Source organism: Trichomycterus rosablanca, chromosome 26 (assembly GCF_030014385.1).
Source record: "Trichomycterus rosablanca isolate fTriRos1 chromosome 26, fTriRos1.hap1, whole genome shotgun sequence".
NCBI lineage: Eukaryota > Metazoa > Chordata > Actinopteri > Siluriformes > Trichomycteridae > Trichomycterus > Trichomycterus rosablanca.
In genome coordinates, this window is record NC_086013.1 from 1,615,401 (window position 1) to 1,643,239 (window position 27,839).

Below are 27,839 nucleotides of genomic sequence, written 5' to 3' on the forward strand. Positions count from 1 at the left end.
TATAAACGGCTGATTTAGTTCCACGTAGGTTCACGTCCGGTCATCTCACCCATCACATTGTGCCTGTCACACACAGGGTATCTAATGCCCAGTTTACCAGCCTGTCTCTTCCTTTATTACTGTTGCACCTCGTTACCTAATTTTATCCCGTTTATTGTTTTATTTAATTACGTGATACAAAAATAAGTCATAAAATAAACAAATAATAATTATATAAGCCTAAAGGTCTGAGGAATCCTGGTGACATGCAGGCAGTACAACATTATATAATGAATGAAAGTCTAGGGATCAGGTACTGTGGGCATGATGGTAAACTTTGGGCAGGCAGTTTGGTGAGTAGGAGGTTATATGTCTGAATCCCAGAAGTAAAACAGTCATGTGGACTTTAACAGCCTTAAAACTGACTTTTACAGCTTCACCCTCATTAAAAACACCATCAAATATAAATATATAGGCCTACTATTTGGCCTACTATTTGGACACCTGATTACAAGCTTGTTGGACCTTTTATTTTAAAATCATGGACATTAGTATGGACCTACACACTAGTATGCAACTATAACAGCCTCCACTCCTGACTTGTGATGGCAACTTGCCTTATGGACCTCCATTGGGTGCAGGGGCACAGCTATGCCCGAGGCCAGAAGGTTAAAGGCATACATCTAACTTATTTTATATAACTGATCTTTTACCAACATACTTTTGGTCACATGACGTGTACAGTAAACATTTATCCTATAAAAGCTGACACGAGTAATTCCTGTGACGTTGGTTATCATCCTGATCGACTGTAAACGTGTTCTGTGTGTTTATCTACGCATGATAACAGACAGCAGCGGACTTTAGTGGACACAATTTCCTGCCCAGCACTTAAAGTTAATTAGATCAAAAGTGTAAAAAGCCTATTTGAGACGATCTATAGCATTAGAGCTACTGTCAGTAGATTTTTAAGTGCATATAAACGTCATTTTAAACAAATAAACTCTGTAGCACGTCTGTAGGACTTTAGTGTCGGGTTTCTTGTTAATGCTACAGAAACTACAAAACATTGCAGAAATATCAGGATCTATAAATATACAAGAACGTGCACTCATCCTGAAAGAGTTTACAAGTGCCACGCCCATTTTTTAAGCTAATCCCCATTTTATATGTTGCTGTATTTAAGCAAACGGCTGCATGTCTACTGAGTGCTAACAGGGCTCATATGGAGATCCGTATCATGCACGGAGAGTCACGTACAGATCTCCATCATCCTCCGTCTCTGTGCAGTGCCATCGATCGGCCAGCAGAGGGCGTAACTGCAGCACTTATGAGGAATTTAAAACAAATAAACATTGTACATGTGTAGGACTTTAGTTTTTGGTTTCTTGTTAATGCTACAAAACCTAAAAACATATTCAAGAAATTTCAGGATCTATAAATACACAAGGAGACATTTATTTTTTACACAAACAGCTTTTATTTGTACACACATGCACACTTTACACACATTAATGTTTATAAATAAACAGCATGGTTTCTTTCACACGACAAAACAGAGCAGCGTTAGCTTCTGTAGTTAGCTTTCGTTAGCTTTCCTGCTCCGCTATACTGTATATAGCTCTATCCACACTGAGACACAACAGCTAGTATCTTTGTGATATCATACATCCGTCTGTAACACTCTCGGACCCGGTCTCTTCTCACACCAGGGAGGCGCGTCTCTCCTGCGGCGTCTCCTCCAGCAGCTGGAGCAGCAGCTCGTGTAAAGGTCTGGCGACCGCCCTGTACCCGCCGGCCGTCAGGTGCAGGAAGTCGAACATGTCCCGGCAGGTGACGGTGCCGTCCGAGTGCACGAAGCTGGAGCCGGAGTCCAGGAACTGCACGGGGCCGAAGCGGGGCAGCGAGTAGCGCAGGTACGAATTCACCGCCGCGTTTTTCTCCCTCAGAGGGTTGGGGAACTCTCCGCGGGGTAGCAGACCCTGAGCGACAGGAGCGGTCGGGTTAGGCAGGATTTTATAAATGCAGAGGAACCTAGAACAACTAATAGCAAAAATCCCTCACCAGAACGACGATCTTGGCCTTGGGGAGGCGCGAGAGGAGCAGCTGTACGATGGCCAGGATCCCGCCCGCGACCTGCTCCGCCGTGTGCTCGTGGTTATTGGTTCCGACCCACAGCACCACCACCTGAGGTCATCCGAGACAAAAGCACACAATCACCTTCACTGGGTTTCATCACCAGGACCGGGTCCTGTTAGCATCCTGATAGAGTTTACAAGTGCCACGCCCATTTTTCAAGCTAATCCCCATCTTATATGTTGCTGTATTTAAGCAAACGGTAAAGTTTAATTGTTTTTAATAGCAGATTGGGCTTGAGCTTTAATACGTGTCTAATTTGTCCTTAACTTAAATAGAGACAATTGGACCAGTAACCAGTGATCACCGGTTTGTATTGTACAGGTTTATGCAGCCTTATTGATTCCTGGGAGTCGAGTCCCACTGCTGTATGTCCACTGAGTGCTAACAGGGCTCATACGGAGATCCGTATCGCGCACGGAGAGTCACGCACCAATCTTCATTATCCCGCATTATGCCAGCAGGGGTCGTAATTGCAGCAGTTATGAGGAAACCTTATGACCCTCTCTCCCTCCCCCAGACCAGCCATTTGTTGTCCATGTCGTTAGCAAAGCCGAGATTCGAACTCATCACCTCAAGAGCTCAAGTGGCACAGCCTGAGATTCACAACCTGTCTCTTCCTAATTCAGTGCCTCTCACCCTTGGTCTGATGTTCTCCAGTTCTCCGTTCTGCATCCTCCACAGCACATTACACGTCGTGTCTCCTCCGATCCCGAAATTAAGCGCATGCAGAGGTGAGAAAAGCTCCCGCCACACCTACACAGGATACAGATCACACAGCGTTTACGTTATCCAAAAAGCCTGACGCGACACGAAGATACACTCACACGTTCACCAGGAGGGGGCAGCATTCGACAGGATCGGTCAATCTGACTGGCCTTAGTATCTGCATTGTAGATCGTAATTTCATATCAGCAGCACTTTGTGTCCTGTGTCTTTAATCCAGAATGCGAACACCCATCCACCATAGTCTCTCTTACATCACGTGTGGCGAGTGAGCTGCTGCTTTAATGTATTGATTGTGTTTATATATGCAGGATAGAAATCATGTACACAGCTGGAGCCGACCGCACCTCGTACTGCTGCATCAGCTGAACCATGGAGTCTCCGACAAACAGCACGTCCGGCTCCGCGTCCTTACACTCCTGAACGAACCTGTTATGCTGTAACACACACACACACACACACACACACAAACACACACAAACAGATTCTTAAAAGGTGAAAATGATAAACAATAATAATGTGCATTAAATAGTATGCAGGGTAGCAGCGTGACCTCAGACTTAAGACTCAATATTTAATATTTAATATTTATTTAATATTTAATTATTATTATCACTGCTTAACATGATAATCGAGGCCTCGTTTGTTTGCTTAATGATTTCTTGTTTTACATCACACATAACATTCACGAGAAAATTCAGAGGGTCCGAATTGTACAGCTGAAGAACCGAACTATGTTCCCAGAATGCACTTGTGCAAAAATCATGCCTCCAGAATTGTGCAGGTCTATTTATTTCACTTCGCAGTACAGACACCGTGATGCTCGACTTGAGCAGAAGCTTCTCTACACACAGAAGCCTCAAGCAGCTATAAAGTTCACCTGACTGTTCCAGCAGCTTCTGAACCTAAGCACACTTGGTTTAAGTGGGTCCACATTTATACCTGTGTGTACTTTACACACATTATATGTCAGAAAACCTACAATAAACTCATGAACTCAAATTCCCTGAAGTTTTTTAGGACAAAGCCGTATGTATTTCCATTATTTAGTCACAGAAAAAAACCCTAAAACCCAAGCCTGGCATGAATCTTACAAGTGTACGTAAACTTTTGACATAATTTCTAAAACTCAGTCATAACCAGCACAGATTTACTCATACCTGTGACATCCAGCGCCCATCACCGTGGACGTCCTGTACCTGTACGCACTGAGCAGCCGGGTTCTCCTCTTCATTCATTCTCTAGCCAGAAAGAAATACAAGAAACAACAATAAACACCACAAATCGTTATTTTATTAAACACTTATTATTATTCAAGTGTTATTGTTATTATTCAAGTGTTGGAACAACTTTAAAAAGACGAGGCTTGAATATTAAGTGTCTTAATTCCCACTCAGACCAGAAACTAGTTTACATTCATTTGTATGGTAGCCATGGTCAGGCTGCTTTGAAGAACTATTTGTTATTGTGCTGATATTTATCTGTGGGTAGCAAATTAACAAATATTTCTGTTTATTCCTGAGCATTTTAGCATTCCAAAGTCAATTTAAGTAACCAGATCAAGTCAAATGTGCACCAGGTTTATATACTGGAAGTATTTTGCCTGTCTGAGTAGATCGTTGACTCAGCATCCATAATTAATAACAAATATTAACACGAAATGATCCAGCATCTCCAGTTACTGTGAACCATGTTGCTTAACAGACGTGTTTATAGTGGGTGTGTGTGACAGTCGGTGGCCTTCAAAGGGGCAGCAATTCCACACATTCCTCCAAAATCTGTCATACAGAGGCAGAAGTGACAAGTGCAGACCAGACACTGTATCAAAACGAATTTTTCAAATCAGTGTTTGTACCCAACCTAACTTTAACCACACCAAATTTCCAAAGAAAGAAACTCTTTTGTTATTATGATTACCATTGTTGTTGATGTAATTCTTGTTGTATTTGAGTAATTACATTATAGTTGTAATAATGATTGTTTATTATTGTAGTCGTTCTAACGTTTATTATTTCTATTACTATTATTGCAATAATGATTATGGTTTTTTTTAGATGCTGTAGATGGATAGACAGATCTTTATTAATCTTTTGGGAAAGTGTTTGAAGAAGATCCCAGCTTGTTTGGAATGCTGGGCTCAGAGCACAGGGTTAAGGGGCTTGCTTAAGGGCCCAACAGTGGCTGGCTGTAAGGCAGAGCCAGGATTTAAATCCAAAACCTTTTGATTAATAGCCCAAAGCCCTGACCACTAGGTTACCACTGGCCATGTATATAAATGTAGTTATTTTGAAATGTTATAATACGATAAAATAGTGAAAAAGCAAACATGTTTTGCACCACTACCCTACAATCTAACTATAACTAATAGTAAAATGCTATAATATTTATAATTTATTCTATACTATACAATAAGGTTTATTGTCTATAAACCTCGGTTGCACTGCGCTCATTCTGCCACCAGGCGTCGCTGCGGTGCGTTTACGCTCCGATTCAATGAATCGATTCTTTCTTCAAATCAATCGGTTCACTTGATTCTGTAAAGCTTTTACAAAACATAACGATTTGCACACAAACACGCACTTATATATAAACAATCAGTTACATTTATATACTGCACACACACACACACACATGCTCTAATAATAGTAATAATAATAATGTTAATAATGACAACAATAATAATAATGAGAGCAGCAGATACAAACCTGACTCGCAGTGATGATAAAGGATGCAGCGGTTTGGTGCTGATGTTGCACAACACGTCGCTTATAAACTAAATACAGCGTTTATGTTTTATTTCTACCACAAATCCGATTCTGTTGATCAGAAATGAGCTAGAATTTAATAAATCACGGATGATGGTTTGATCATCAAAACCGGCTGCGTCTGCCCTACCGCCCCTATTTAGGGTTGCCAGAAATGTGCATGGGTGAAGGTTGTTTCCTGCCTAGCAACTGTTCGACATCCTCACCATCATTTACACTACATATAAAACTAACTAAGCATATTTTATTGTTATATTCTTGTTTGTTCAAGAGTGAGGGATTGTTTAATGGGAAAACCATAAAGCACTTCTGTAAGTAACTCTGAATAAGAGCTGCTATATTTTAAATGTGATATAAAGTTAATTATAGTATTTAACATAGTAATTGCTTCTATCAATGAAGAAATGTGTTATAAAGTTAAAGTTAAAGTTAAAGCAGCACCAAATGAACAATTCAGGATGTGGTGTGGATATTTTAAATTGTAGCAAATTTTTAAAAGTACAATCAATTCCATTAAAATGACACAAAACGCTGTAAAAATAATTAAATCTTATTACATGTTCTAACACGTTAGTAAATGTTAAGATAGACCAGAATAAAGGGTTAAACGGAGCATATCTGGCAACCCAAATGTTGTAATAACGCAAGTCGTCCACAAGGTGGCGGAAAAGCGTTTAATTTAAAGCCTATTGTCCAGTACAAGATGTTTAGGCTCTTGTTCAATGACTGATAAATAAACGAAAAGTAATTAATTACACAATTAATTAATCATTCATCTCCCACAATTTAACTGGTTCTTAAAATTAGTTTTGCAGGAATCTTTGCAAATGTGTTAAAAATGTAATACAATTTTTTTAATTAAAATCACCAAATGTTTTATTCAGGTGCTTCTCAGAATGATCATTTGTTCAGGGGCAGGAAATTGCTTTTTTTAATTATTAATTAATTTTTAAATTAAACAGCAAGTTTTGCTCTTATTTTCGTGCATGCAAAGACAACAATTTGTTTCTTTTCAGTCTACTGAACCACAGACCATTGACAAGCCACATTCAGCCTAGTTCTCATGACCAGGTTTCACCTAAACCACTTTACATTTACATAACCCTGACAGTTTTACACTATACAGAAAAGTGTTGGTAATACATATTTATTTATATTTGTCCAGGCTTCACTTTTCTTATAACATGATGAACTTCCACACAATGAAATGTTGTATTTTTTTTTTTACCAGCAGAAGAAAGCTAAGGTTAATCCAAATTCCAGACATTCCTACTTGAATGCACTTGTTACCTGTTACAGTGCAGCATATTAAATCAAATACTCACTAAGTTCTTGACTTTATAGTGGTTAATATAGCAATAGTGGGCTTTTACTCTTTAAAATAATAGCTACTGAGACTCCAAAGGGAATCCATGTCTGGAAATAGTGTTTACTACACAGAGCATTTTACAGTAATAAAAAGCACCAAGTTTTAACTCTTGCTTCGTTACGGTGACACCCACGACTTTCGAATCCTGGTCTTTTGAAGTCGACTCCGAGTTAAAGTCATGTAAACAAACTGAATCGATTCTTCTGAGTATGGATTCCACAAAACAAACCCCCACTGTTACAAAAACTAAAACTAAAACCACAGGACTGGAAATGGATCAAGCAGAAATACACACACAGTATTACAGTGTTACATTTCATTGTATTTTCTTTACTAATCATTAATTCTGGTCAGAGTTTCGGTGGCACTTCTGCATAAAAGCACTTCTGTTATAAAACTGTATCAGTCAAAACATCAAAAACACCATCCAGAATGTGCAGTGCAAAACTATTTATTAATAATTGTGACTGTGACTGTCATGGTAAGTTATAACCACATTTTGGGTACCAGATACCAGGACTCGTTCGAATCTATTGCATCGTCCATGTCTCTGAGGGCCACACCTGTTTTAACAGTATATTGGGTGAATTGTTTTAATGAAATAAATATCAGAATTAAAATTTACCTCAAAATTTGACTCTACAGACCTGGAATCGTTTTAACACAACGAATCTGAATCAAACTCCCAGTTTCTAATGTTTGTAACCAGTGAATCGATTCTTTTTTTCAATCGACTCCCAGGAGTTGCGACACATCTGCAGCCCGGAGTTCCGTCTGCGTGCATGGTTCGAGCAAATCGGTTGTAACTTTGAGATTTTATCCTCAATTTAATCCTTTTTTTACCAGTTTTACCCGGGATATTAGTGTGTTGTACTCATGTGTCGGATATGGATGTATCTGTTCTGTGCTTTAGGTGTGATTCTCACGCCAGGTGAGTCCGAAACTTCCGGTTTTTTCGTTTGAACTTTGGAAAGTTAAACTTGTGATTCGATCAGAAAGTCTTTTTTATATATAAGTGGGTTTTATACTAAAAGTAAACCCTCTGCACTGGTGTGTCACGTAAACAGTGTGTGTGCGTGCGTGTGTGTGTGTGCGTGCGTGTGTGTGTGTGTGTGTGTGTGCGTGTGTGTGTGTGTGTGTGTGTGCGTGTGTGTGTGTGTGTGTGTGCGTGTGTGTGTGTGTGTGTGTGCGTGTGTGTGTGTGTGTGCGTGTGTGTGTGTGTGTGTGCGTGTGACACTTGCATGCTGGAACACTAAATAGTTTCAGATACTTAAAGTGTTTAACCAAGTAGATGTGATACTACCATTTTCCTTTTTAATACAATACCAAACTCAACATTACTACATTGATATGCTACATAGAAGTCACTTCAAGACAAGGGTGCCATTTGGTTGCTTACTGGATGGAACACCATTTTCCCAAAGGTCTCCTCTGAACCACAGCGTGATCATTATCTCCAAATATGGAACAACAAATGTGCAATTGTGTGCTGTGGTCAGATTTTTTTTTTTTTTTTGGGAAAACCAGATGTGGAGTTCCCGTACCAAAGACAAACAGGACGATCCAGACTGCTGTGAGCGAATGGTACAAAAGCCCACGGCATGGGTGACCTGTTGACCTGTATATGTGTGAAAGTGTCAGTGAGGTATTAATTGGGATCTCAGAGAGGCGTGAGCTGCCAACATGACGTCTTTTCCATGGAAGTCCACGGTTATTACTCATGCTTAAAGTTTCATGATCGTTATAGTGGACGGGCTGGTAGGCAGATACCTTGATGCCATGGACTTGTGTTTCTCAGGGTTTATTCCTCAGAAATGTTATGGCTATTGAATCTCTGGCATTATTCAACACTTCCCACTAAGAAGTAGATAAACATGATGGTTCCTGTTTAAATAATTTTAGTTCCAGGTTTTAATCCTACAAAATGTAAAAATGTTTCATTCACCATGTTTTCATTTATATTTATATTTGTGTCATTCACATGCGATCAAATACAATTTGTGCAAGCAATTTAGGCTTAAGGCAACATGGCAGTGGTGGGGCTTGAACTCAGAATCGACCTTCCGATCACCAGCACATTGCCTCAAATGACTAGCGATGAGACAGGCGTGTTTTTTGTCGTTGGGGTTTAACAGCAGCTTGTTTAATGCAGGTGAAGCAAACTTCAGTATATCCAGAATTCAGCTGCTCGCCTCCTTACTCATACTCGCTCCCGTGATCATATTACACCTGTTCTACAAAAACTTCATTGGCTTCCCGTTGCTCAACGCATTCAATTCAAAATTCTTCTATTCACTCACAAAGCTCTCCATAATCAGGCCCCATCCTACCTCACCGACCTGCTCCATCATCACATTCCCTCCCGTAGCCTTCGCTCTTCTGAGGCTAACCTACTGTCCATATCCTCTAGGACCAAGCACCGGACCTGGGGTGACAGGGCCTTTTCCATAGCTGCTCCATCTTTATGGAATGCTCTCCCCAAACACCTACGAGATTGTCCTGACCTGTCCAAATTCAAGTCACTTCTCAAAACTCATCTATTCAAAATGGCATTTAACTTGTAACAACACAAAATAAATGCTTTTATTTTTGCTATTCTTTTTAATAGTTTTTATACTTAGATCACGACAGAAATGTGAAGTCCTAGATCCTAAAACTTGTAAAGTTTTCAGTTTCCTGATTGCATGTAAATCTGTCCTGTTTCTGTCTAATTTTAAGAAATTGTTCTATATTTGTTGTTCTCTCTCATAATTTAGCTAATTTTTAATGAACTGTCTTATGCTGCTCTCTTTGTTTTTATCTTAATTATTCTTGATGTTGATGTACTATTTTGATTTTGTACTATGATTTGTATGGTGTATGTACGTATTTGTTTTGATTATTTGTCTTATGTAAAGCGTCTTTGAGTATCTTGAAAAGCGCTATATAAATAAAATGTATTATTATTATTATTAGGTGTATTAATAACGATATATAACACATTTATGAGGAACACACACGCTCGCACCAAGCACATGTTAGTTTAAAACTGGTCTCACACACAAGCATCCAAGATTTTTATTTACAGTTAAGTGCCTGAGCTGTATTTTGTAACCATTAAAAGTAAAACATAATGAATGACCACTAATTCTGTTAACAAACTGTTTTCAACTCCCAGGCAAAGTATACAACAGCTTTAGGAACAGTACATCATATTGGTGCAGCTAGTGAAGTGGGTGCTGCACCACAGCATCAGCCCTGGAGACCAGGGTTCAGCAAGCCTCTCCTGAGGACCCTCACGTGCTGTTTTTGTTTCTTTTGGGGGGTTTTCGGGGTTCTCTGGGTTTTCCCAGGGTTCCTCCCACCCATTATTTGACAGTCGACGGATTATCTGCTGTAAATGCCGTCGTGAGTGAATGTGTGTCAAGCTGGGATGGATTGGCACCTTTTTAGTTTATACTCCTACCATGCACCTCATTTATGCCTTTATTTAAGATTACAGTTTCTTAATACTAGGATCCTGAACTGATCCTATTCTGATTCTGTATGTCGAAGCTGAAGTGGCTCATTAGAAGCTAGACGTAGAGAGCAGGCTGAAGGTCACGGCGCCAAGTTTTACTGGAGGAATGTAAACAGTGTTTTACACACACACACACACACACACACACACACACACACACACACACTGTGATATAAGGCAGGTCACGTTAAGGAGACCGTATTTGTACGAAAGCTACAGAAACAGCACAAACCGCCTCATGTTCCTTTCAGCTTGGATGAGGAGCAACTGAATGAGGTCATTAAAGAGGCGGCAGTCATGGAAAGACATGAACACGCTTACTGAAGAGTGTGTGTGTGTGTGTGTGTGTGTGCTTAGGCTGTGCAATATGAGACTATATACCATCTAGCAATAGAAAAAAGCTGCAGCCAAACCCACAGTCAGTAACGGACATTAAAAACCATCACTGGAACACACAGAGAGTCACCCACTGATCTCCACAATCCTCCACTTCTGTACAGGCGCCTCGGGCTACTAATCAGGGTCCTTAAAATGTGTCGAAGACCCTGCACCATTTCTAGTCCCGTCTTTTTCCAACCCAGACCTTAGTGGGCAGTTTTGTCTGCTGCAGGCACGGCCGATTGTCCCTGCTAGAGAGCCCAGTTGATTGGTAGCAGAGCTGAGATATAAGCTAAGCTGTGGTATCTTGTATAATTAGATCCTGATTTACAGATCCGATTGTGACCGCACCTTCGTTCCTCGTCTTGTTTCCCCTCCCCAGGTGAACGGCAGGCGTCAGCGATGGAGATCACCACACCCAAAGAGATAACGGCGTTGAACGGGACGGATGTGGTGCTTAAGTGCACATTCAAGTCCACGTACCCCGTTAAAGATGGCTCTGTGTCCGTGTCCTGGCTTTTCAGACCGCTCGCTCAGGAACAAGCGAAATCGGTGAGGAAAAGAGAATCGGTTTTATTTACTTTATACAGCGTGTGGTTGTTTTATTCGCTTTGAATTTCCTGATCGTCAGGTGTGTAAAATCCGGCATGACGGTGAGCCACCAGTACGAGCAGCAGAGGAATACGGAAAACACAGTGTGTTCCTCAGTGCAGGTTAAAGCTCTTTGTAAGAGTCGTCAGTTCACTCTGGATTTGTCCAGTCTTCCATAATTATAAATCAAATTTGTACTTCACCATCTACCGCACCTGATATTATGAAATGTTTCTGGGAATCTGGCAACCTGACGATTCTACTGTTATCCAGAATGTTCTCAGCCAAAGGTGTGAAAGCCACCAGCCATGGTTCCTGATTATTTTAGCAATACGATGCCAGGCTTTGTAGACACAGAGTGTGTGTGCTTGACTGGCCTGCCTGCATCACATCTCAAATCTGTTTATCTGTGTAGTTCTTTTACTACCAGACCGAGTCATATCCCCCCAAAGACGGGCCCTTTAAAGGACGCGTGACGTGGTCGGGGAACGTAATGAAGAACGACGTTTCCATCACGCTCCATGACGTTCAGTACAACTTCAACGGCACCTACACCTGTCAGGTGCTCAATCCGCCCGACATCCAGGGCCTCGCCGGAGAGATCCGCCTTCAGGTCGTCCAATCAGGTGAGACAGGCAGTCTGTGTGTTCAGTAAGGACGAATGGGGAATGAGATTTTTTTTATTTCTTTATGTCCTGACCAGTATCACCAGTGGCTTCGGCGCTCTTATTTTCTTTCAGTGAAGTTCTCAGAGATGGGAATCCTGGCAACGGCAGTGGGCGGAGCCATCCTGATTGTCCTGGTCATTCTCGCCGTTTACCTCACGGTGCGATACTGCCGAAACCGGCGTGAAAACTCAGACCTGGAGCTTCCGGAGGCGAAGCAGCCGAGCGTGTGGTGAGAGACCGAGAAACGCTGGTTCTAGCTGGAACCGCTCTTCTGGCTTTTCTGTCGGGGGCCACGCCCGCCTTCTGGTCCTGATTTTTTAACCAACACACTTCCTTTTATTTTGTGAGACATCTCAAAGAGGCAAAAAATCTAATCAAGCGCCTGTTATTGGATATTCGAACTTTTAAACGTTCTTATGATTTTAGCATTTTTATACAGTATATAAATATTTTATCTGTACAGTTTTCTTCACGTTGTGATTTTAGATCACACGTTTGTGCATGTCTCATAAAATAGACACTTCTCCTCCAGACGACAGGTTTTAGGTTATCAGTGTTAGTGTTCATTCTAATTAAAGATGCAGTTCAAAACATTTCGGGACTCAGAAACAAAACACCAGTCAAGACCTTACACGTGTACTTCCCGTACAACACTTCATACTTTTCTAATGGCTACAATATGATGGTGGTGGATCAGACATTCAAGTTTTGTGATAATTTATTAAGAATTGGCTACAATAAAAGGGGGAAACTTCATAAATAAAATATTAATAGATAAATAGATATTATGTACTGCAGCTTTGATGAAACTCATACTTTCTCTTTTAATCGTGTTCATTGAGCATCGTTTCTGATCTTATTCCTCTCTTAATAGAATGGAAATTCATCATTATCTGGGAATTTTGTCCAAGACCTGGCAATGAATGTTTAAACGGTGGAAGTTTCTGCTTTTTGTGGATATCTTTCTCTTTATTTTATTTTTTGTAAATTTGGCCCCGTTGGGTTATTATTTTTGTACATTAAGAGTATTTTGTATTGTTTATGAACAAGTGTGTGGCGTGCGTACATGAAAAACAATAAACGTTGATGAGCACCTTACTGAAACTGATATTATGGAACAGTTTCTTGTGTTGGAATATTCTGGGTCTTGGATTAAATTGCCACAGTGATTCAGCGTCCGCCGCCGCCGAGTCCTCGGGATCTTTAGTTTGAGTCTTGATGGGGTCACCGGTCTGGCCAGGCGCATTACAGACACAGTTGGTCGTGAATGAAAGATCTGATTGGAAAAAGTAATGTGTTCTGCCATACATACTGACACTTCCTGTAATATTCTGTTGCTTGTTGGTATAACGATGCAACAAAGGTTGCTTGGAATAGGGGGGTTTGGATTTTCCCAGTTTGGATATACCCAGTTTCCCTGTGCCACTCGTGTGACCCCAGCAGGCAATAAGGAAGTTGATTGTGGCTGTTTAAAACAGTCGGAATGCAGCACTTTCATCTGTTAGAATGTAGTCCTCTGTAATTTGGTGGTTTGGTTCTTTGTTGGGTGTAGTTTTGTGTGTGTGTGGTGTTATTTGGTATAGTTGGGTTTTTTTTTTTCTGCGTAAGCCATGGGTGCGCTCTAGTATCTATCAATTACAGCTCACATTTTGGACATTTGGACTTTTCAGAAGTTAAAAGTGAACTTTGTTTATACGATGGGGGTCTTTTGGAGAGCGCTGTAAAAATATGATCAAAGGTTTAGCTAAACAGCTCAAGCTAAAAAGCTAGCCAGTAATAAACACAACCAGTTCATGCCGGGTATCAACATTGTCATCTCTGCTGTGTTTTTATTGGCAAGAATTGGTTGTTTTTATGTTATTTAAAGCTAAATGAATACATTGAGTATGCTATGTAAGGACCAGTGCTAACCCGGCACACGGAGCGCACCCGTACTTCACAAATATAGAATTTACTTCATTTTCTCGATATACACAGTGCATATTTGTGCATATTTGTTTGTGTTTACATGCTTACATGCTAACAATTACAGTGAACTGAAGGACGACATGCTACTTGACATACCAGAGAAATTTCCAGAAAAGAACAAACTCCTTGAAGATACGGAAGCTAACAGCGACGCTAAGGAAGTCAACGAAAAACTGAAGCTCGACGAGGAGAACTAAGCGACGAACAAAATGTTTGTTTACATTCTGGTAATGTCCGCCGCTAAAGCAACAAATCTGCCGCGTTAAAGAAGAATAGCCGTGTTTTTTTTTCAGTCTTTTGTAATACCTAACAAACATATCTTTACTTAAATAAGTTATTAGCTTTAAAACTGTCTAATTTTAAATACTGAGGTTACAGTCTCTTAGCACATTGTTCTGGCATGTTTTTAGACTGACAGCTGAGTTAACTAAAAACGATCAAACTGGTACATGCTACAAAACATGCTAACCCTGACATAATAGCTTGAATGTAAGCTAATATGCTAAAAAGAATGAAAGACAACATAAAGTGCTAACATTATGAAATAATCAATGTAACCAAATCTAAATCTCTCTAATTACTAAATCTTTTTTACCTTTATGACCTTCTAAACTTAGCTGTAAAACTCTTAAGGTGCTATTTCTTAAACAGTACAACACAGCTGGAATTTGTTAGCCGTTAGCTGTTATGCTAAACGTGAGCTGTTCTAACTGGGACATGCTAGAGGAGGTGATGCTAAAATGCTAACACTGAGGAATCGTTAGCAGAGCTGCTAACAAAAAAAGTTAAATCGTGTTTTAAGCCAAAACAAACAGAAACATGTTCCAAAGAACACAAACATTAAATTAGTGACACTAAAGGGAATAAAAAAAATGAAAATGTTTATTAATCGACTTTAATCTGTAAACTAGCATAAGTGCTAACCCTAATATAACACTTGAACTGGAACTGTAAAACGTTTTAATTGGAAAGCTAACTGATACAAATAGTATACTAGTGAATAAATTAAATCATAGTTTATCTATCTTCCCTTATTTTATAAAGTTATAAAAGGGGGATATATAAAAGTGTTATAACACTGCCATGAAAGTTTTAGACTGAATGTTTTTTTTTTATTATAAATGTGTTTTTATTTGCATATTCAAAGTTATGAATAATTAAATTCTACAGTAAAGTGTGGGGGAGTTCACACGGGTTCAGATTAAATAATATTAAATAATACAGATCAGGCTAAACTTCACTGTTATACTGGGTTTATCACTGGTTTATACTGGGGTGGAAAGTAGCTTTGTGATTTTTAAAACGAAGATCTCGTCCATCGAACAGCTTCTCAGCGCAAAAGAACGAGGAGTGAGTTTGGAATGTTGTATGTTTTGTAGTGTTTTGTGTGTATATAGATATTTGTATGTGCTTTTTTAAAATGTAGTTTATTGTCATTGGATTTTCTCATTTTCATTGTTCCCTGAATGTTTTATACATTTTTACTATGTTTATAAAAGGATTATTACAGATGTTAGAAAAGACAACTACACTAACACTAAATAAAGTAAATCATTGTGGTTCTGTTGTTTTAAGTTTTTAGTTAGTTTGTTTATTAGGATTTTAACATCACGTCCCACATTTTGGTTACATTCATGACAGGAACGGTAGTTACTCATCACACAAGATTCATCAGTTCACAAGGTTATATCAAACACAGTCCTGGGCAATTTAGTGTCTCCAGTTCACCTCACTTGCATGTTTTTGGACTGTGGGAGGAAACCGGAGCACCCGGAGGAAACCCACGCGGACACAGAGAGAACATGCAAACTCCACACAGAAAGGACCCAGACCGCTCCACCTGGGAATCGAACTTTGGACCTTCTTGCTGTGAGGCGACAGTGCTACCCACCGAGCCACCGTGCCGCCCATTTAGTTAGTAAAATGCACACAAACACCTCTCACAAGGGGGTCGACTAAAAGAAAATAAACCCCTTTTCTTTTTTTCAGTTGTTGCCCTAGTATCTACCTATCTTTAATTTATTTTTGGATCAATAAACTACCTACTTAGTATTTTTTCTCTCTCTTCACTTCTTGCTTTCCGTTTCTTCCCTTCCTCTTCCCTTTCCCGGGTTACCCAATGTGCAAATTTATCTTAAAACTGTATAAAAACAAACAAAAAAGACTTCATCCTTAATATACAAAACATTTAGTCCAGATACTTTTGCTTTTGGTCATACGTGTCTGTATAATCTTCGGTGATTTTGTTTTAACAGTTCACTTCCTTTTGTGATAAGAATGATTTTGAAAGCATTTGTACATAAACACACACACCCATGGACGTGCTCGGTCTTGCTTCCCGTCGTGCCATTGTGTCCCACGGACTCGTTGTACGGCGTTTGTTTACCTCTGTTAAAAGTCTTTCCAGTTTTTGATGACACACCTCGACTACACTGTTCCTCCTCAATTAGGTCCCAACCCTCCCCGACAAAAGCTTCTGTGTTTGTTTTCATTGCTTGTCTGACATCCCGTTCCGAAACCATGTACATTAATACATAGTAACTCACCCTTTTGGGCCCATTCATACAAGACTATTTGGAGCAGCAGTCAGTGATATTGTATAAAAAGGTCTGGATCATTAGGTCTGTATTCCTGCCCTTTGCACCTTGTTTCCGGGTGTGCCTGACCCACCACCACACCAATCAGACTAATAATAAGTTAATGTTAAAATTATTAAAACTCCACTGCAATTCCACCTGGAACCTCTAGGGTTCCCTGGTTTATGGGAAATGACAGTCGATGTGGGCATGCACTGCAGTAGAACTCGCTGTGCTCAGGACCGCTCGTCCCCTGCCAGACTGTTTGCTGCACCAGCAGAGGACACCAGTGTGTGTGTGTGTGTGTGTGTGTGTGTGTGTGTGTGTGTATGTAAAGGAAATGCAGCATTGATTGGAACTGGTCCAGAGAAGCAGAAGAGAGCAGGTCCTCCCCTTCACTGCAGGATGGAAAAAACTGCAGATCCTTTCCAACTGCATCACTGCATTAGTCCAGTTCCTGACCGGTCATGTGATCAGTGTGTCGTACGTACCTTTAAATATATATATATTTTTTTATTCAGTCAAAAAAAAGTTTTGTTTTTTAATTTTTGGTTTTTGGTTCTTGTGTTTCTGAGTGTGCCAGAAAAAGCCAGAAAAACCCCAAAATAAATAATAGAGCTTCATGCATTAACCAAAACAACAACAGGCAACTAACAGAGTTCCAAAAATGCCAATAATTGGTTGCCATAATGCAGGTGCAGTGACTCTCGAACCTGGACACACAACACCAACACCTCTGTTACAATCTGGAATTCATGGCAGGGTTTGTATTAAAGGTCCATGTGCAAAATCTGGACCCCTGAGCAACAGGGACAAAAGTAAAATGTCACTTTAACCCACCGTGTCTATTATGGAGGATTAGATGAAGTAATCGCTCTACACGTCCATATAACAACCAACAAAAACAAATACAAAGCAATTTAACCAGACCAGGTGCACCCTATGGTGCAGAAGTTTTTTTTCTTATGTTTTTTGGTAAAGTTTCCAAATTTAAGGATGATAATCAGGTCCAGACATTTGATGGATGCAAAGATGACAGCATGGTGTTCCTCATCTTCAGATCTATCCATCAGTGAGCATCATGGGAGGTTTTGGAGTGTAGACTGTGAAGTAAAATACGAGCAAAAATAAATAAATCAATAAATAAAACCCTGACACTACGTCTTATTAACCAGAGTATATGATTAAACGTACTGTATGTGCACACCTGACCATGAGCTTGTTGGGCATCTCATTATAAAACAGAACCCATCGCGGTGAGTCAGCATCTTCATCCACCTGCACACAGGAGAAAAGAAGCGGCGCCTAATAACGGCGCATTTTCAGCACAACCAAAGTGCAAGGAAAGCAAAAAATCACAGCCGTGTGGTCAGATGGGCCGGAGTCAGAAGTCTGAAGATTAGAGGACAAAGCGAACATCGACATGCAGAACTTTAATGTAGAGGGGTGGTGCAGGGGTGTAGCTACTGTACAGTGGGCCTGGGCATCCGGGTTTCATCCTCTGGTCAGTGTCACTATAACCATGAGCTTGCTGGACATCCCATTAAAAAACACATGGTATTAAAACAGAGTGACCTCTGTGTGATTGTTCCAGCTAGAACAACAGCAACTCTTCTAAGAAGGCTTCTCACAGGAGTTTGAAGTATGTCTGTGGGAATTTGTGCCCCATTCAGTTTAAAGATGACAGCATTTGTGTGGCCGGGCACTGAGTTGATGTTCCGGTTCATTCCAGAGCTTTTGAGTGGGGCTGAGGTCAGAGCTCTGTGCAGGACACTGGAGTTTCTTTGCACCGACTTTGATTTGAGCTGGAATGGGAAAGGGCCTTCCCTAAACTGTAGCAAACCTCCCACCACAGACCACACGTACTTCCAGGATTCCAGGTAAAAAAGGAAATGAAAAAGAGAGATAGTGTGTGTGTGTGTGTGTGAGAGAGAGAGAGAGAGAATGAGAGTGTGTGTGTGTGTGTGAGAGAGTGTTTTTGAGAGAGAGTTTATGTGAGTGTGTGTGAGAGAGAAACTGTGTGTGTGTGTGTGAGAGAGAGAGAGAACAGTGGTGTCGAGCAGCTAGAGGAGAGAAAAGTTGAGATGTAGCCAGATCCTCTTCATCAGCAGCTCGTTCGTTGGTCTGCAGCAGGCGCCTCGTGCGGATCCACCGTCCCGGGATGCAGTGTGTGTTCACGCACTGACTCTGTGTGTGTGTGTGTGTGTGTGTGTGTGTGTGTGAGTGCCGGGACCGGATGAGTGTATCCGGTAGATGGATTGGATAGTACTTGCCCTTTGGATAGCTCTCTGTAGGACACGCAGTGAGGGTACGACATTCACACACACACCTTCCCATAACATCGGTGTTTATTTTACTGTCTCACCTCAGAGACTTCTGAACTGGACCTACATGCATTCCTCACAGTTCCAGTCTGGAATCCGGTAGCCTGACTCCGACTCCTGACCCAGGTGTGCAGAATCGCTGGACGCTAAACTCAAGTGACCCACCGAAACCTTTGGATTTATTCTGGGAGATCTAGAGGAAAAGGCGAAGACATGGCAACCCTGAGAAGGAGAAGGTTCCTGTCAGAGAGTTCCGCTCTTCTACTGATCGTCATGTTCGGTAAGAATCCTGCCTTCCTTTGTTGTGAATCAAAATTAAAATGGGGCGGCACGGTGGCGCAGTGGGTGGCGCTGCCGCCTCACAGCCAGAAGGACCTGGGTTTGGGTTCCATTCTGTGTGGAGGTTGCATGTTCTCCCTGTGTCCATGTGGGTTTCCTTCCACAAGTCACAAGACGTGCAGTCAGGTTAATTACAGCTACTAAAGTTGCCCTGTGTGTGTGTGTGTGTTTACGCTGGACGCCCTTCCTGACGCAGCCATCCTATTTATCCGGGCTTGGGACCGGCACTAAGGGTGCACTGATGTGTCCCCACAATGCTTAGGTTCATGTAACACCATTCTGTACGCCTTCTGTGTTTGTGAGCCCAGCTTGGGATTCGAACCCATGTCATTACACCACACATAAATACATATAATTCAAAATAAAAATGCACTTTTGGACTTTGGCTGGCACGGTGGCTCGGTGGGTTTCACTGTCGCCTCACAGTGAGAAGGTCCAGGGTTCGATTCCCAGGTGGGGCGGTCCGGGTTCTTTCTGTGTGGAGTTTGCATGTTCTCCACGTGTCTGTGTGGGTTTCCTATTACAGTCCAAAGACATGCTAGGTCCCCTAGGTGTGTGTGTGCTCTGTGATGGAATGGTGATCTATTTGGGGTGTTTCCTACCTTCCACTCTGAGAATCAGACCCATTGGGACCCTGGGACCTGTGGTCACTCTGAACAATAATCCCAGTGCACTGAGTGGTCAGGACGCTGTGGGTCAGTGCCTCTGCTTGGCTGTAATGTCAGTATAAACACAGCAGCTCTGTGCACAAATTGTTCTCACACTTCACCGGCGTTCAGGTGTCTGGAAAGTGGCGTGTTTTTGGCGTTTTTGGCAGGTTGGAAGGATTTGAGTCTCTGCGTTTATCCAGCGAGTCAGAGCACCTGTCAGTACCAGACTACATATTCGACAGGACGTAATACGGAGTAAAAAGTGCAATTCATTACCGCACTCTGGCTGTAATGTGAAGTTCTCCCACAGGCCTTAAGGTGCAGTAAAAGCTTCTGGAGGATCAGACGGCAGGAAGTGAGCAGATGAAGATTTAAATAAAAACGATTTACCAACCCACAGTAAAATTCATTCAGTTTAAATTTCAGCTCAAGAGTTTAAACACTAATGTAAAGAACGTGCTGTATGGACACAGATGTATTAGGATGCCTCTTCTAAATACTGAATTATAATTACTAATTATACAGTATAAGGAAAATGATATTCTTTCAAGTTTCTGTGCCCCTGCGCACAAAGCGAGCTCTATAAAGACATGAGGAAACAGCTCTGGAATGAACCAGAACATCAACATCAGTGACCAGCCATACAAACACATCATCTTTTGACAAACTGGGCACAAATTCCCATACATAGACAGACATCAAAGTCATGAGAGAAGGCTTTCTCAGAAGAGCGGCTGTTGTTCTTGCTAAACGATCACATGACATGTCCCATACCTTCTTTGCCTTGTGCTGGAGTCAATGGACTCTGTTCCAAACTACATTTCCCAGGAGGCATTGAGAAGTCACATGGTACTTCTGTTATTATTATCAGCAGCCAATCAGGACACTTTTTTCTAATCCCGTGTCAATCCTGGATACTGATTGTTTGTCAATATTGTTTGTTTACCATCTTGAGCTGCTTATCTCCTCTGTAATTGGGCTTTTGCTTGTTCCGGTTTTGACTTTGGCTTGTTTCTGTCCCTGAGATACACTAGTGGTCTGCACAGAGCCTTGACCCTAACATACATGAAGAACTTTGGGATGAACTGGAACGTTCATAGCAAGCCAGGCCTTTTCGTCCTGCCCTGACAGCACAATCGCTCTTTTAAATAACGGTCACTAATACACACTAACTCCCAAATATTAAAAGCCTTCTCAGTAAAGCGGCTGTTGTTATAGATGGAAAGATTACATACAGGTCACTCTGTTTTAACAGCATTTGTTTTAGCTCATGCTCAGGTGTCCAAATACTTTTGGCTATATATTGTATATACTGTCATGGCAAGTTTGGGATCGTTTCTTTCCTAACCTTGGCACATATTCCACTGTTCCATGTACTTTTGTATAAGTGCAGAAGAAGTGTTTAGGAATGAAATGCATAACAAGCTTCCTTGTGCAGTATTTGTCCATGTTTGGTTGATGTTCTTCAGGTAACTGAAGAGGTGATTTTGTGTGGACTCTTCTTTATATAAAAGGTCTGCACACAAAACTTCAACATGTGAAGAAATCAAAGGAAAAAAAGCTCCCAAATTATGAATTATCTGTTGTTAGGACCATTAAAAGCTTAATGTTTTGCACTGTAGGGCCCAGGAGTGTATGGTATTTTAATGGAAGCATTATCACACATATTGTTTCACCCAGTAAAGCACCAGTTCTTTCTCTTTTTGTCTGAGATATTGCTAATATTGCTATTTTACATCCTCTCCTGATGTCTCATCGTGGTCGATCAGAAGTTGCTTATCTGGCAGCCCGGTATCAGAGACGGTCAGGAACTGCTGCTGCGTGTCGTGTATTGATCGTGTGAACCGTAAAGCCTCAGGATTCATCGTATTTTTATAGTTAATAAAATAACTCGCAGTTTCTTCAGCCGTTTTTTCTCGAGCTCTTTCAGCTGTAATGGGTTTTAGTGCACTGCAGACGGAGCAGGACGAGGATCGATCAGGTACAGAGAGAAGCTGAAAAGCCGAGTCATGGCTTTACTGCAGAAAGAGAACAGAGGAGGAAGAGGAGGAAGAGGAGGAGGAAGCGGTTTTTGTGAATGAGATTTTGCAGCATCATTGCTGCAAGGGGGCGAGAGTGAGAGAGCGAGAGAGAGTGAGAGAGAGAGAGAGAGAGTGTGAGAGAGTGAGAGAGAGAGAGAGAGAGAGAGAGAGTGAGAGAGAGAGTGAGTGAGAGAGTGAGAGAGAGAGAGAGAGAGAGAGAGAGATAGTGGGTTATGGGACTGTTATGGGTGGATTGTGGGAATGTGAGGAACCTTAAATATGCGTTACATTAAGTGTCGAAATTATTAAACCTTCTGTTTCTATAACAGCTAAAATATTCTCACCTCTCAGTTTTACCTTTAGCGAACTATTCGATACACTAGAAGTGTTTATATTTATAAATATTATTAAATATCTTCCGCTAAAAGTATTACGATTATTTATTATGAGTATGTAACAATACTGATCTACTATCTGAGATCTGTACAGTTGCTTGTCTGAACTTCCTGTTGTAATGATGATGTCTAACAAGGTGCGGTCAAACTAGTCCTGATTAAAAAGCCACAGAGAGGCCATCAGTTACAGTCATCACTAATGAGGAAGTGGGAGGTCACGCCACAGAGTTCATGAACTTTATAGACGCTTCATAAGTTACTGAATTTATATTAATGTTAATTGTATTTGTAGACTTTCTGTCTTTTTCTTTCTTTCTGTCTGTCTATCTTTCTTACTCTTCCTCCCACTTTTTGTCTGTTTGTCTGTCTTTCTTTCTGTCTGTCTCTATCTATCTGTCTGCCTGTCTGTCCGTCTATCTGTCCGTCTGTCTGTCTCTATCTTCCTTTCTTCTTTCTTTCATTTTGTTCTATCTGTCTCGCTGTACTGTCTGTCTGTCCAGGTATGTACGGGGGGTCAGAAGCACTGGAGATGTCCACTGGTAAAGTTCCCTTTCTGGAGGCGGTGAATGGCAGTGATGTTTTGTTGCCCTGCACCTACACCAGCTGTATCGGCATCCTCAATCTCTTCTTCAAATGGGAATTTAATGATAACGGCACAATGGAGAAAGTGAGGCTTATCAATCACCCATCATTATTAAAGTGACTCTTTACCCTTTGATTCACCTCATAATCTATTCTTGTACCATTTGTCCAGTTGGTCCAGTCATTGACTGTGTTTCGTCCGATCAGGTGATGGAGTCGGTGATCCCGATCGACAAAGCAGAGCCAGTAAACCAGAAGATTTATCGGGAGCGCGTGTCCTTCGTGGGCCCCAAAAATACCAACAACGTGTCCATATTAATCTGGAATGTGACGTTCGAGGACGCCGGAGTGTACACGTGCTTCGGCAAGAACCCCAAAGAGAAGGGCAGGAACCACAGCGCCCACTTCACCCTCTACGTGGTGGAGGAACGTGAGTAAGACCAGAAAAAGAAAGACGTGATGAATTTGAGTGACCATAAACTGACCAACAGTTGGTTAATTCATGGTAAAGTGGTGTAAGAAAGTCAGTACTCTCTCTCTCTCTCTCTCTCTCTCTCTCTCTCAGTGCGGGTGGTGGACAACACACTGACCGTCATGATTGTCTCGTGTGTGGGAGGCTTCATCGCTCTGCTGGTCATCTTCATGCTGCTGAAGAACCTCACGCTCTTCGTTCTTGCCAAGCTCGAGGAGAAAAAGTAAGAACGGGTTTTAGAAGGGGGGGTATAAATGCTTGGGGGGCTTCCTGCCATTCTAACCCATTCTCTACCGCCGTCAATAACTGATGGGAACACTGACGGATCGTAACGTTACGCACAGCTAGCGAGTGGAAAATGTTATTTATCATTTCTACACCAGTATATGGGGCTCCTCCAATCACTCACAGCAACAGCGCCAAACCGAAGACGTCAACACTGACAGAATCGATCTGGAAATATCGGGTCTGTCTGAAAACATAGACGCATTTGACGTCATCCTACGCTCCTGAGAAGAGGGCGTGTCTAAATTCTTAGATCCCTTCAAATTCTCCTACTGAGGCGCCTTAATTCTGAGCGATGATCTGACTGAATGACGAGGGAGCGTCCGACAGAGCTGAGTGTCCATCAGCGCTGAAGATCAATCCCAGCATTCAGTGCGGCACGACTTTCCTCACAAAGAACGACAAACGTGGCGGATGAATGAAATGCGGAGCAACCAACAGAGTTTTCAAATGTAAATAAATTCCCGTTGATGTTTATTGTGTATAAAGGTGTAATTATACGAGTGTCGTGACTCGTTTATTTGTAAACTGGGGCTCGTCAGGGACAGTTTAACCGCTTTTGGTACATGAAGGGAGACGTTAGCTGGCGTGCTAGTGTAGGTTTGAATAGCCTGAGGCTAACTGTGTTAGTTTAGTAGGCTAAAACTGCAGTGACGTAATCGTGCGTCTAAATAATCTGATTATGAGCTCCATGAGGCATACTGAGGCAGCTGATCAGGTAGGTAACAGGGCAGTTGTAGCCTAGTGGTTAGGGTGCTGGACTAGTAATCTAAAGGTTGCTGGTTCAAGCCCCATCACTCCCAGGTTGCCACTGTTGGGCCCTTGAACGAGGCCTTTAACCCTCAATTGCTCAATTGCACAGTGCTGTAAGTCGATTTGAATAAAAGCGTCTGCTAAATGCCGTAAATGTAATAGGACATATTTTCATCTCTCTCTCTCTCTCTCTCTCTCTCTCTCTCTCTCTCTCTCTCTCTGTCTGTCTGTCTGTCTGCAGTAAGGAGTGCCTCGTCTCCTCAGGAATCGATAACACCGAAAACGGTCTGTCCGGCACCAAAGTAACACCTAAACTTACACCAAAGAAAGCATGAGGCCGACAGCACACACACACACACACCTCATCAACCAGCATGCTGAGCCCTTCCTGTCCACATCTGTCCCAAAAAATGACCCCCAACAACTTACAGCAATGCATTTTTACCGCCTTGCCTTTATTATTTTTATACTCCGCGTACGTCTGAACAGATGTGAATGGGAAGAGCCGTACTGACTCATACGCTTTAAAAAGCTAATCTAGACTAAACCTCTATTTTTAGGACGTTGATGTATTTGCAAGCCTTTGAATGATCTTATTGTCATTTATTTATCTATCTGTGCTCGAGATAAAACCAGGTGCCTGTAAATGCTTCTGTCGCCCCCTGTAGGTGGGGAGGATCACACAAACGCCAAGCAATACTACGCAAATCAAAACAATGCAAATAAATACATAAATAAGTTTAGAGTAGATGATATAAAAACTTCTGAATGATACTTGACAATCTGTAGAGAACAGATACACCAAAAAATGCTGCTTTAAACTATTAAACTATTAAGCTATTAAGCGATGCTACGAGCATGGAAACAGCCAATGAAACCGCTTCTACTATTCTAGTAACATAATTGTAGAGAAACGACGACATTTTTTAGCTCGACTTGCAGCATTAGGAACGACATTTTATCCTCATCTCGTTAAAAATCGAAACTCGCACCTTATTAAAGCGACAAGTGCAAAATGAAAGCAGTGAGTACGATTTAATCAGCATGTTACTGTATTACTGCTTAGACACAAGCGATGAATTTAATATGCATTATCAACCTGAAACGAACCCGGCAAACACACCCACAGCACCACAACGCTCTAGTTATTTATTTCATTATTATCTATTTTTACTACCAAGCATTTTGACATTTATTGTGAAGTCTAAACAAACATATAAAGTTGAAATAAAACGGTAACTGTAAATGTGTTGTAGCAACATTATAATCTGCTTCTTCGTCCTGCCGTTGTGGCAACGTTACAACAGGTTACTGGTTTTGTGACGCTGTACTGGGGCGTACTGGTTCACCGCTATTATTTTAGATGAATGTACTCATTCTGCTAGCGCACCAGTGCTGGGAATCTGATCTCCCCGAGTTCAAATCACAGCACTACCACCGGTCAGCTTGGCGCCCCCTAGCAGGCACGATTGAAAGCACCTAAAGCAGACAGAATCGGACCAGATCAGACTAAAAATGAAGCAGGGTCTTCGACACTGTGTAAGGACCCTAGTTAGTAGCCCCTAGTTAGTAGTACAGGCGAATAAGAAGGTGTCGTTCTGACCGAACGCTCTACAGTCTGAGCGCAGGCGTTGTGCGGTCGGGGTGTGTTTGTTGGGACGCAGACTTGAACATATTCTGTATATACTTGAACGTAGCACTTTATAGCTAAACTTTGCTTTACTTGATTTCTGGTCGCTTTAACTTCACAGTCAGGGTCACAAATCAGTCAAACGAACCGATTCATTCACTGACTGATGAAAGTCCGGCTTTGCTATCAGGCTAAACAGGTAGTGAACACAACGAGTAATGGAAATGGCAAGAAACACATTAAAAATAGGAGATTTGATTAGGGATGTAACGATACACTCTACCCACAATGCGATGCGATTCACGATACTGGGTTCATGATATGATTTTTTCTTAACAAAATGAAATTGAAGACAAATTATGACAAAGTTTCCTTTTATTATTTCTCTTTAAAATAAAATAAAATACTGCATTTGTGCTTATCTTTTATTTATCTAAATAATGATTGCCCTTTTATTTCTGAGGTAGGTACAAACTGCAAAACAACGCTGCACATTTCCCTCTTTGTGTAAAAACTGAAATGAAATAAATCCCACATTATACAAATTAGTGAATAATACAGATAAAGAAAGCATCCTCACATAAATAAATTTGGCTGGAAAATTCAGAACCTGGCAACCCTGTAGTGACATCAACCAGGCGAGGTGAATAGCGCCAGCGCCCTCTGCTGTTTAAAGTGAATATCGATTCATTATACATGTAAATCCATCTGAATCGTTACACATGTGAATACATTTTTTAACTGTCTTGTGATGCATCGTTACATCCCATGATGCTTTTAACTTGGGTGACATGAGAACCTGTTTGAAGCTGTGCTAAATATTTACCTCAGAATAATGTCGTGAATGATCAAGGCTAATAACTGAGCTAGCTGGCTGGTAAAAAGGCATGATGTGTTTTATATGTAGTGCAAAAATTAACGTTAAAAGCAAAAATAAGAGGAAAATATCAGAATTACGAACATTTTGCTCTGATGTATCAGTGAATTAGTAAGAAAAGACTGAGAGTCAATCTGGTTCTGGTGAGCAAACTGGAACCATTAAACTATTAAATGAAGGAAGAATAAAGTGAGCTAACTAACGTTACTGGGATGATTAAGCAATAATCGAGAGGAGGTTTGGACGTTTGAGTGTCGTTTGCACTGTTTATGCCTTTTATGTTATTGATTAATTAATTCTAAGCACATTATAAACATTACAAAAATGTTTTTTTAAATATTTATAAGATGTGTCAAACACTTCCACCCTGTCACCAATTTATTTTCCCTACACAATAAATGTATGTTACTTATGTTACATCATTTTCTCTCTCTCTCTCTCTCTCTCTCTCTCTCTCTCTCTCTCTCTCTCTCTCTCTCTATATATATATATATATATATATATATTTATATATATATATATCAGCCGTAACATTAAAACCACCTCCTTGTTTATACACTCACTGTCTATTTTATCAGCTCCACTTACCATATAGAAGCACTTTGTAGTTCTACAATTACTGACTGTAGTCCATCTGTTTCTCTGCATGCTTTGTTAGCTCCTTTCATGCTGTTCTTCAATGATCAGGACCGCCACAGAGCAGGTATTATTTAGGTGGTGGATTATTCTCAGCACTGCAGTGACACTGACATGGTGGTGGTGTGTTAGTGTGTGTTGTGCTGGTATGAGTGGATCAGACAAAATACCGTGTCCACTCACTGTCCACTCTATTAGACACTCCTACCTAGTTGGTCCA

The 27,839-nt window shown here is 41.1% G+C and overlaps 3 protein-coding genes across 8 annotated transcripts; 2 read left to right on the plus strand and 1 right to left on the minus strand.

Moving 5' to 3' along the window:
- Positions 1–1,441: 1,441 nt before the first annotated feature.
- pafah1b2 (platelet-activating factor acetylhydrolase 1b, catalytic subunit 2) lies at positions 1,442–5,720 on the minus strand. 2 transcript variants are annotated; one of them, XM_062988379.1, is made up of 6 exons: positions 5,547–5,720; positions 4,002–4,082; positions 3,189–3,278; positions 2,755–2,871; positions 2,044–2,166; positions 1,442–1,961 (listed from the first exon to the last, which is right to left on the minus strand). In XM_062988379.1, exons 2-6 carry the CDS (start codon positions 4,077–4,079, stop codon positions 1,683–1,685), a joined length of 687 nt encoding a protein of 228 aa, XP_062844449.1. In that variant the 5' UTR covers positions 4,080–4,082; positions 5,547–5,720; the 3' UTR covers positions 1,442–1,682. The 2 variants fall into 2 exon arrangements, with proteins under 2 accessions (XP_062844449.1, XP_062844450.1); XM_062988380.1 differs by lacking the exon at positions 5,547–5,720 and having other exon boundaries at positions 4,002–4,125.
- A 2,000-nt stretch (positions 5,721–7,720) lies between these two features.
- On the plus strand, positions 7,721–13,219 carry mpzl2b (myelin protein zero-like 2b). Its single transcript, XM_062988390.1, has 4 exons — positions 7,721–7,906; positions 11,235–11,404; positions 11,859–12,069; positions 12,184–13,219. The coding sequence occupies exons 1-4, from the start codon at positions 7,852–7,854 to the stop codon at positions 12,342–12,344; spliced, it is 597 nt and encodes a 198-aa protein (XP_062844460.1). The 5' UTR covers positions 7,721–7,851; the 3' UTR covers positions 12,345–13,219.
- Positions 13,220–16,947: 3,728 nt separating this feature from the next.
- On the plus strand, positions 16,948–27,400 carry scn4bb (sodium channel, voltage-gated, type IV, beta b). Of its 5 annotated transcripts, XM_062988383.1 has the most exons (8): positions 16,948–17,138; positions 18,388–18,535; positions 18,880–18,963; positions 19,062–19,259; positions 22,885–23,051; positions 23,174–23,396; positions 23,532–23,661; positions 24,718–27,400. In XM_062988383.1, exons 4-8 carry the CDS (start codon positions 19,193–19,195, stop codon positions 24,809–24,811), a joined length of 681 nt encoding a protein of 226 aa, XP_062844453.1. In that variant the 5' UTR covers positions 16,948–17,138; positions 18,388–18,535; positions 18,880–18,963; positions 19,062–19,192; the 3' UTR covers positions 24,812–27,400. The 5 variants fall into 5 exon arrangements, with proteins under 5 accessions (XP_062844453.1, XP_062844451.1, XP_062844452.1 ...); XM_062988381.1 differs by having other exon boundaries at positions 18,880–19,259; XM_062988382.1 differs by lacking the exon at positions 18,880–18,963 and having other exon boundaries at positions 19,026–19,259.
- The last annotated feature ends 439 nt before the right edge of the window (positions 27,401–27,839 follow it).